At 44.5% G+C, this 11206-nt stretch overlaps 1 protein-coding gene across 2 annotated transcripts in view; it reads right to left on the bottom strand.

The window, feature by feature from the left end:
• The window catches only part of ANKRD13D (ankyrin repeat domain 13D), an 860392-nt gene that overhangs the window by 453344 nt on the left and 395842 nt on the right, over window positions 1-11206 (bottom strand). For both annotated transcript variants that reach the window (XM_044084174.1, XM_044084175.1), the window contains one exon: window positions 3388-3512. In XM_044084174.1, coding sequence (XP_043940109.1) covers window positions 3388-3512 — 125 coding nt within the window. The remainder of the gene's footprint in view (window positions 1-3387; window positions 3513-11206) is intronic.

Genomic DNA, 11206 nt, shown 5'->3' with positions numbered 1-11206 from the left:
CCACGGTGCTCTCTGCAGCCTTGAACCAGGTCTCTGTGACTGCACAAATGTCAGCATCTTCTAGGGTGAGGAGTGCTGCTTTCAGGGAGGGCAGTTTATTGTTTAAGCTCCTAGCATTAACCACCATGATCTGAAAGCCTTGAAGAGACAGGAGCAGGCCATCCCTAGCAAAGCAGTGTGGACTGTCAATCATGTCTTCTCAACCAGACAGATACTGGATGCCTCTGGACTGACACCAGAAGCTAAATCATTTTTTGTCTGTATTGTGGCATGATCTTCGGTGAAGGTAGAATGCTGCTTAATGCTAGGGACATACCTGCCTGGGACAAATCTGAGAGTTCAGTCATTTCTCTCTTCATATAGTCCACAGAGGTATGTCTCAAGTCATATACACCAACATGTACTATGATAAAGTCATAATAGTAATTGTTGCTGAGTGACTTGAGTGCATGCGTGATTTGACGGATCCTGGCAACTGACGGTGACCCTTCTCCTTGCTCAACCCGGTGAGGAGGCCATTCGTGTGTCTCACTATTGAGTCACCTATAACCAAAACATTTGGTTTTGAGGTGTTTTGCCTTAGGGGCTTAATAATTGAGACACTGTTACGTGTGTTACATGTAGTGGTGGATTCTGTTTGTGTACCTGTATGTGTATGTTGTCTGCGCTTGGGAGGTCTCTGGTCTTTTGGTAGGCTCTTAGCGAGTACCTCTGGATATGTGGGTTTTATGTGCCTTGACCTTCTCTAGGGCTGGAGGGAATGTGCGTGTGCTAACAACCTGCTGTACGTCTGGTTTGTTGTTCTGTGAGAGGACTGATTCTAATTTCATGGTATAGTTACATCAAATATTGTATTTATTCCCTTTAGGAGCAAGTGGTTGTCAATACACGATGAAATTGCTGATATGCCTCAGGATGCCCATGTCAATCAGATTGGATGGAGAAATGGTGGGAGGCAGTCCATCCATTATGGCAGGTATATGTTGTAGTGACTAGTTGGGATGGGAAGAGATGGATTTGCTTGTGAGACTAGCAAAGGGTGACTATTCTGTGGAAGGCTAAGGGTGGAAGACTGTGTCAATGCCTCAGAATGCACAGCTGAGTTGCTCACTGGATAGCAATGCATAGCTGTGTTGCACACAGAGGGGTTGTAGAGCTAAGTGGGGGGGGGGGGTTCTCAAGCAGATATCAAGGGAAAATTTATATTTCTAAGCATTTGCATCTATACATGACAGTGCCAAACACGACTGTGTGGTTCACAGCTGTGCACAAATGCAGTGCTTAAATAGAAGCAAGGTTAAACAGTTTTAACTCAAACTAGCCAATCGGAGAGTCCAAAACTAAGCCCTATTCCAACAATTTCCAACTCAGAGGGGTCCTGCGCTGCACACTTCTGCCTCAAGGGTGCAGGATGGCCTTGCTAATGTAGGAAGGCTGGCTATAGTGCTCAGTTTATGCCAAACAGACTAGATTCAGCAGATCTGCTGTCCAAGGCCAATAATACAGCTTCTATAGGACCTGACAATATCCCTGGTTGTGTTCTACATGAACTAAATAGTGAACTGGTACCTCACCTGTGTGCTCTGTTCAATCACAGGCTCACCTCTGGCTTTGTCCCTACCGAATGGCGAACTGCTACAGTCATCCCTCTCCACAAAGCAGGAGCGACTACAGACCCTGGGAACTATCGCCCAATTAGCCTGATGAGTCTGATATGCAAAGCTATAGAACACATCATCATGGATCTAATAAACAAGGATATAGGGAATCTCCAAACTCTGGATCCCATACAGTTTGGTTTTGTGAAGGGTAGATCATGCCTGCTCAACTTGGTCGACTTCTTTGAGTCAGTCACCAGAGCTGTGGATGACGGCAAGGTGGTTCCAAGGCTTTTGATACCATTCCCCACTCAGGAATCACAGAAAATCTCACTAAGCTTGGCATCAACCCCTATATCACTAGCTAGGTTGCAAACTGGCTCACAGATGGAACCCACAGTGTGAAAGTAGATGACTCCAAGTCAGACTGCTGACTAGTCACGAGTGGAGTCCCACAGGGTTCAGTCCTGGGTCCTCTCCTGTTTGGTATCTACTTCTCTGAAGTCCAGGCCAACACGAAGGGACTCTGGCTGACAAAGTTCGCAGACGATTGCAACTTGGGAGCTATTATTAACTCCCCAAGTGATGTTGACATCCTCCAGAATAGCCTCACTGAGACCAACGACTGGTGTCAGAACCATGGCCTTAAGCTCAATGCCAGAAAATGTGTCATCCCTTTTGGGAAAAATCCGGTTCCCATGAATTACCACATTGATGGTAGTCCACTGAACACAGAAGGCGTTATAAGAGATCTGGGAACACAGGTTAACAGCAACCTCTCTTTTGCTCACCACATTGCCACTATGGTCAGAAAGTCCTATGTGACACATCTCATTACTAAGGGTTTTGCATCCAGGAAGAAAGAGGTCATTGTCTCTCTCTACTCTTCCCTCATTAAGCCAATCATCAAGTACAATACCCCATTTGGCATGTACCTCACTAGACACCTGCAACAAATGGAGAGGCAGCAAAAGTACCTCACAAAGAGGCCTTAAACACTTGTCCTACATGGACAGACTCAAAAAACTCCAACTATTCTCTGTATCATACCGCCTACTTAGAGGCAATCTCTGCTTGACTTACAAAGCCATGTCTGACCCAGCTCTGTTAGAAATGCTACATCTAAAGAAATCCCAATCTCTCCGCACCACACATTCTAGAGACCTCAACCTCATTACCACAATTAACAGAACATGGTGGAAGGACAGGTTCATAACCCAGAGACTGCCCATGCTCTGGAACAGACTTCCCATACATGTCAAGCAGAGCACCTCGCTGACCCTCTTCAAGAGAGATCTTGACGAGTTCATGGGAAACCGGGATAACTCAAGTGGCTCTACTCGACAGAAGCACTGGGAACTAAGATCGAGTGGCACTATGCCAGGGTAATCCTATGGCTAGGCTTGTAAAAGCCCCAGGGCCATTAGCCTAGTACACACCTATGAACCTATGAATCTAGTCTATGCTAAGATGTATAGAGAAAACAAAGTGCAGAGCAAACACGGTCAAAGCAGCAACAACAGTAAAAAATGAAATAGCAAATCAGTAAAATACAGTTCAACAAGTGCAAAGCAAGCTTGAAATATACTTATTTTTCATTGGTCACAGTGGATGCCTTGGATTTAGTTTAGATTCACTCCACGTCTCAGGCTAGGTCACCGAATTCAGAGCAGCTCTGCCAAACTGAGCCCTATCGTCATTTCTATTTGCCTTTGAATCTCAAGTCTCTCCACTGTGATCCCCAAATGAGGTTTGTGACTGAATGAATTTCAAGGAAGGAACTGTGTACCTTGCGGAGTTTCCTGAGCAGCTCAGGAATACCAGCCAAACGTTCTGTTGCACGCTGATAGTCACGATACTGCAGGACTAGCTGGACTAGTTCTGGATCACCTGTGCTGACTGCTTCCTGAAGAACTAGAAAGACAAAGAAAAAAGTTTTAAAAAACAGGAGATTAGTACAATCTGTTTAGGACAATACCCGCAAGCTGACCCACTGACAGAAACATAGGGTAACTGTCCATGACACTGCAGATTCTGTGCTTAAGAAAGGTGCCTGAAGTTAGTATGGGTATGTGGGGAGGAGAAGGAAAAGGACTGAACAAGACAGAGGTAGCATGGTAGGGGGTGTACATGGAAGTGATGTATTCATTTATGTCACTGTGCTTTTTGTTCCCTTAAATATTGCAAAAACTCATATCTTCTAAACAGTGACATTCCTGTAAACTGTCAGTATTTTCACAGAATGTACAGATTTTTGCCTCATATTTTCAGTCAGTTCCTCATAAAATGTGTAGTTTTCTGTTAAATCACTGGGGACTGAAGTCACTAAATAATGACATATATGTGAGCTCCACATCCTTCAGTTAATGCATGCGAACACAAATCCTGTTACTGCAGCAGTTTTCTAAGTAGAAAAGAATAATATTTAAAATCTGTCACTAGTTTTGGGCCTGTAAAATGTTTTAGCAAAACAGTGCTTCACAATGACATGATGTAACCTGCAGTACATCCCTCTTGCAGCAAACTACTTTCCAAGGAAGATAAAAGAATGCAATGCATCACAACCTCATCCACTAGGAATATACAGGTTTTCCATATTTGTGTGTGTCCAACTTCTCTTGTGCCCCATGTACTGACTTGCTATTACTATAGAATTGTGAGTGTGTGTGATAATAAAATTGTTTTAGCTTAGTTATTGTTGCTGTTCTGGGTGCTGGGCTACAAATAATATATAACAGAAGCAGTGATGTCCACAGCCACATCAGTCCTTCAGTCAGTGTGTATATGAATAAATTCTGCACCCCCACGACCACGTGCAGTCCTTCTGTCCATCTGTATATGAATAAGATCTGCACATCCACTACCATGTGCAGTTTGTACAACTCCTGGTAAACACTGCAGTGTTTAGATGCACTAGTGCAGTTGAAGCCTTTAGTCAACTCCTAACTTGTACTGAAAAATGCTTATTGAAGTTAGCAAGATCATAGAAAGTACAGTTTTGTACCTACCATAAATGTAGATGTTCGAGTGCATATACAGCTGCAGTCATAACAGATGGGTTCTCCTGCCGTCAGGCGGGTCCTCGGTCGGCCGAATTCCAAAGTCTAGGTCTGGCGTCGGTTGTCGTCGCTTCTTCCCTGACGTCAGAGCGACAGGGGTATAAAAGAACCAGCCGATGCCATTTTCTTCAGTTTTTCTTGCCCCAGATGTCAGGTGCCCCCAGAAAGAAGGCAATATATAAAATAATGTAATAATGCAATGCAATATAATCAAAAAACAGTAGTTGCAAGCAAATACACCATAAAAGAATACCCCTAGTGGGGAAGGAGGGAGGGAAACCTGGACTGCAGCTGTATAAGCACTCGAACATATACATTTATGGTAGGTACAAAACTGTACTATGTTCATCGTGCATACAGCTGCAGTCATAACAGATGGGTAGAATCCCAAAGCTAAGAAAGGGGTGGTAGGCACTAGGTGGAACTAGGAGGAGCCAAAATGCCCTGCAAGACTGCAGTGGCAAAGCCTGCTCTAGATTTGGAGTATAATGGTAGGTGGTAGTGCTTAGAGAAGGTATGCACAGAACTCCAAGTGGCTGCTTCCAAAATATCCTTGGTAGATACTCCTCTGAGGAAGGCTGCAGAGGTGGCTGTGGCCCTGGTGGAATGGGTTCTAATGCCTGTAGGTACAGCTTTGCCATGAAAAGAATAGCAAAAGCGTATGCAGTGGGCTATCCATTTTGAGATGGTCTGTTTGGAAATTGGCTTTCCTAGGACTCCTACCGCATAGGCCACAAAGAGCTGTTCTGATTTTCTGAAAGGCTTTGTTCTGTCCAAATAATAATGCAGTTGCCTGTGGATGTCCAAGGAATGTAGTAATCTCTCCCCTTTGTTTTGAGGATTAGGATAAAAAGTAGGTAAATGTATGGCCTGATTTAAAGCTACCCTGGATACCACTTTAGGCATAAAGGACGGGTTGGTTCGTAAGGAAACTCTGTCCTGATGGAAGATGATAAAAGGCTGGACAGCCATGAGAGCCTGTAGTTTTGAAACTCTACGAGCTGAAGTGATAGCCAGAAGGAAAGCTGTTTTCCAGGACAAATATTGCAAATCTGATGAGGCAGCTGGCTCAAAAGGAGGCAAGGTCAGTTTTTCCAGAATGAAATTAAGATCCCATGCGGGTATTGGTTGTTTCCTTGGAGGTCTTAAATTCTTAGCCCCTCTGAGGAACTGTCTTAATAGAGGGTGAGAGAATAAAGGTGGATCAGTGTTGTATTCTGCAGAAATGGCTGAGGCATGGATTTTGATGGAGGAGAACGAAAGTCCACTGCTTAGCAGTTCAGCCAAATATTGTAGTATTTGAGGTAAATTCAGTTTTCCAGGGTTCTGGCCCTTTTTCTCATTCCAGACACAAAAACGTTTCCATTTTGCGGAGTAAGCTTTTCTAGTTGATGGCCTTCTGGCCTCCAAAATGACATCCTGCACCTCCTTGGAGAGTAGGGCCTGCTGTGATGCTAAGGAATCTTCCATGCGGCTAGATTGAGTGTTTTTAGTTGACTGTGAAGAGTTTTGATGCTGTGCTGAGTCAGAAGAAGAGGCATTAGAGGCAGGGTCCATGGTGGGGAATGCGTCAGGCTCCTCAGGAGTGGGTACCAGTGTTGCCTTGGCCAGTCCGGAGCAATGAGGATTATCTTTGGTCTGTCTGCTCTGGTTTTCAATAGGACTTTGGGCAGCAGAGGAAGAGGCGGGAAGGCATAAACCGTCATTAATGTCCAACTGAAAGAGAGAGCGTCCACTCTCCAGGCCTTTGGATGGAAGATCCTTGAGCAGAATTTTGTCAATTGGTGATTTTTGTGGGAGGCAAAGAGATCTATGTCTGGCCTTCCCCATTCTTGGATTATTTCTGTAAAAACTTTTGGATGCAACTTCCATTCGTGTGGATCTGTCATATTCCTGCTTAGGTTGTCTGCCAGCGTGTTTTCCTTGCCTGGCAAGTACTGTGCTTGTAGTTCCATTTGTAAGTCCATGGCCATGTTCCAAAGTGACATGGCCAGTCTGCATAGGGGGCAAGAATGTGTTCCTCCCTGCTTGTTTATGTACCACATAACTGTGGTGTTGTCCGTTCTTATCAATAGTTGACCTGGTTGTAGAAGGTCCTTGAAAGCTATAATAGCATTTATTACTGCTAGCATTTCTTTTTGATTGATGTGAAGGTGCTTTTCTTTTTGGGACCATTTGCCCTGAATGCACCGGTCTGTCATGTGCGCCCCCCAGGCGTAGTCCGAGGCGTCTGTTGTGATGACTTGATTTGCTTGAGGCTTGCTGAATGGAAGACCTGTGTTTGTTTGACATGCTTGAGCCCACCACAGAAATTCCTTTTGCAGACATGGAATTAGTGGTATTATTGTTTCCAAACTGTGGCTGTGTTGAGACCATATGTTTTTTAGGTACCATTGTAGTTTTCTCATATGCAGCTTTGCACATGGGATTAGTAAGATGCAAGATGCCATGAATCCCAGAGCCTGCAGGATTTTCCTTGCAGTCAGCCTGGTGCAATTTGCCAGTGTTCTGAAATATTGAATTAGTTGCCCCTGCTTCTCTGGCGTGAGGTAGGCCATCTGGGTGTTTGTGTCCAAATTGGCACCCAGGAAAATTATCTTCGAGAGGGTATTAGCCTTGATTTCTCTTTGTTGACTGTGTATCCCAGAGAGTTTAATAACATTATTACATAAGCCAGATGTTTCAGAAGAATGTGCTTGCTGTCTGCTTGGATCAGGCAGTCGTCCAAATAAGGGTATATTTGTATCCCTTGAAGTCTGCAGTAGGCAATTACTGATGCTAGGCATTTCGTGAATACTCTGGGCAGTAGATAAGCCAAAGGGCAATGCAGAGAATTGATAATGGGTTGAACCTGCAAGAAATCTGAGGTATCTTCTGCAATTTTGTCTGATTGGGACATGCAGGTATGCCTCCTTGAGGTCCAATGTTACCAGCCAAGACTCCTTGCCCAGCATGGGAAGAAGTTGCTGTAGAGTGAGCATCTTGAATTTTGGTGCAGTAGGAATGTGTTTAGGATGGAAAGATCCAAAATCGGTCTCCAATCTTTTCCCTTCCTTGGCACCAGAAATAGCCTGGAATAAAAACCTTGACCTTGTTCATGTGTAGGTACCTCTTGAATAGCTTTCATGTTTATAAGATCTGAAATTTGCTTTTGTGCCTCTGCCCTTTGATTGTGTGGCAGGTTTGGCATGCCTCTCATTTTTTGGAAGGGTATGAAAATGGAATTTGTAGCCTCTGTTTATAATGTCCAGGATCCATTTGTCCTTTGTGACAACATGCCAATTTTTTGAAAATAGTGCCAGCTTTCCTCCTAAGGGGGCTGCCATTTGAGACCTGGTTGGCATGCAAAGGGGAAAGTCATTGGGTTTGCTTTCTGAAAGATTGCAAGTTGTCCTCACCACCTCTTTGTGTAGGAGCTTGCCATTGTCTGCCTCTGTACGATCCTTGTGATTGTCCTCTGCCCCTTGGGCGCCTGTATCTGCCTCTTTGGGGTCTGTCTGTGGCAGGAAAGGACCAGTTTTTGGAAGGCCAATTTCTACTAAAACGTGGGGGTTGAACCTGCAGAAATTCTTTCACAGTTTGCATTGATTTAGCCTTTTCCTCCATTTTCCGTAATACTTCCTCAGCATTTGCTCCAAATAGTACAACCTTTTGAAGAGGGGCGTCTAGTAGTTTAGCTTTGACATGATCAGGCAAGGCTTGTTCCTTGAGCCAGGCATGCCTACGTATGACTGAGCCTGTAACAGCAGCTCTACATGAGGCCTCTAGAGCATCAAAACCACATTGCAAGGTATGTTTACCCACTTGTTCTGCACTATGCATCAAATCCTGCAACTCCTTCAAGTCTGGTTGTTCAGGTTGTGACATTTTACTTTTCAATTGAGATAACAGAAACTGTTGGTATTTTAGCATATGAAACTGACAGTTTAAGGCCCTCATGGATAAGGTAGCCGAGGTATATACCTTTTTCCCCACCTTTCTAAGGATCTGGAATCTCTCTCGGAAGGCAATGGATTTTTGGCAATGGAGGCCTTAACTCCCTTGGGCCCCTGTGAGATGGTTTCTAGGTCAGCAGCATGGCTTTTGTATAGAAATTGGTGTGAGTCAGGTACCCTGTAGTACCTGTCAGGCTTAACTGGAGCTGGAGGTAGAGAGTCCGGGTTAAGGCAGGCCTCCGAGTAAACATCATCTAGGATGTCCAAGACAGGAGGTATAGCCAGAGGCCTGTGTTGGGGTAACAAAAGAAATTCCCTGAGCCTTTTCTTGGAATCTGAATAATCCTGGCCTTCCCAGTGGAAGTGTTCCCTTAAGGTATGCAAAGTTTCCCCAAATGAGTAATCCTCGGGGGGGGGGGATACAGAAGGAATAGACTCCTCTGCATCAGAGTCTTCAAAAGGGGAGTAAGACTGTTCCTGATCATCAGAGTGTTCTGAAATAATGGAGCCCTGATCAGAGGTGGGGGAATCTTCCTCCACTCTGGGCCTTTTGTCCGGAGGTGGCTGAGAACCTCTGATTAGAGTAATTAAATCCTCAGCCATTTTAAGCATCTGTTTTTTTAGGCATGGGGCCTGGAGATGGGCCCTGTGTAGCTGGTCTCTTAGGGTGCAAGGTTGATTTAGACTTGGTGAAAGCCTTGATGGAGAAAGAAGAGGAAGGTCTGAAGACACCTTGAGTGGAGGTGGACCTGTCCACATTCTGTGATTCAACACCAAGAGTGGCTTCGGTATCTGTAGTCGGGGTGTGGGCCGAGGAGCCTGCGACCTCGGGTACAGGAGACACCGCCAAAGATGTGTCGTCAGTAATCAGGGGCTGCATAGGCGCCTTGCTGAGAACCAGACCACGTGTAGTCGGCTTTGGCGTGGTGTCGGTAGAGGCCGCAGACCTCGAGTGTCGGTCCTTGTCTTTGCGTTTTTTAGACAAAACCTGAGTCGGAGTATCCGACGACATAGTATAGTTAAATGCTTTCCCAAAAAAATGCTGGGCAAACTCCGCCCGATGCTTAATAGTGCGTTTGTTGAATGTAGCACAAAAGCGACAGACCGAGACGTCATGGTCTGGGCCTAAGCAAGGAATACAGAGGGAATGGAAATCCTTATGCGGTACTTGCTTCCCACAAGAAATACAATTATTAACTTTGTCTGACATCAGTCTGAGGCAAGAAAAGTTTCCCCAACGGGGTACTTAGCTTTTAAGAAGACTTCAGTTTCCAAATTTTCGTAATCTCAGGAGCTGGCCGACCGGCACTTGTGAACTGCTACTGCTTCGGGCACCGCGCGGCAAGAAAGACTGAAGAAAATGGCATCGGCTGGTTCTTTTATACCCCTGTCGCTCTGACGTCAGGGAAGAAGTGACGACAACCGACGCCGGACCTAGACTTTGGAATTCGGCCGACCGAGGACCCGCCTGACGGCAGGAGAACCCATCTGTTATGACTGCAGCTGTATGCACGATGAACATCTGGGGAGGGTGTTTTTTCCCAAAGATTTTGGTAATCTTCAAGTTGGTATATTTTGAGATGTGATGTCATGAGGATGTAGGAGGCTTCACCCCTACAAAATGTTTTTATTGTTGTTGTTGTTAAAATTGGCTTTTTTGTGTTGCTCACACAGTACAATTAAGGGCTCATTGTTTAATCATACATCTACAGTTTGTCCTAACAGCCATAATGATATTCCTAGTGGAAAGTATTGTCCTAACAACCATAATGATATTCCTAGTGGAAAGTATAACACTCCTAGTGGAAAGTATAAAACTCCTAGCAGAAGACTCAACTTCTGTGTTTCCATACACACTTGCTTGTCCAACAGCAGTGCCCACCAGCAAGGTATGCCAGAGGTCTCGGGCTGAAGTCCCAAATGACAGGCATTCTCATCCTTTCACTTCTATGATTCTAACGGTGCCTAAGTAGTGTGTGTGTGTCTGTGTGTGTGTTTGCAATCTGCCTTGGGAAACCCAAATAAAAACACAAGGGTCTAAGGCCACTTTAGCTCAATCCAAAGTCCCGCAAACACGGATTTGGTGCACAGCCAAAATCAATCCACAGATTAAAGCAAAAGGCTAACAGATATTTGTCAGCACAAATTCCTTTAATCAATAAATAACCATATCCCCAATAGGAGTAAAATAAACATACCAGTTTCGGCAAAGAAGCCTTCCTCAGTGCAACATTAACAGATACCATACCCCCTCCTTAAATAACAACCATACAATGGTCACTGGTTAATCACAAATGCTCATTAAGCCCTGGAGAAAAAAGTGCTCCTAATAAAGTAATCAATTTCCTCTTTTCTATTTAATATATTATGCTGACCTGTTTTAACTGTAGTTTTAAATATAATTCTATCTACAATAATAAATCTAAACCTAGCTGTGGAGTGCTTACTTTTGTGTTTGTAAAGGGCATTGGACTGACGATCACATTTAACATCACTAAGATACTTTCCTAGACCTGTCTAAAGCATTTGACATGGTCCCACACAAACAACTTATCTCTGTCCTCAATAACCTATCCTTCTCACAATCAGTCACCAACTGGTTTCAGAGTTACCT

This window comes from Protopterus annectens, chromosome 9.part0 (assembly GCF_019279795.1).
Source record: "Protopterus annectens isolate FY-2018-M chromosome 9.part0, PAN1.0, whole genome shotgun sequence".
NCBI lineage: Eukaryota > Metazoa > Chordata > Ceratodontiformes > Protopteridae > Protopterus > Protopterus annectens.
This window is presented reverse-complemented; position numbering and strand designations above follow the sequence as displayed.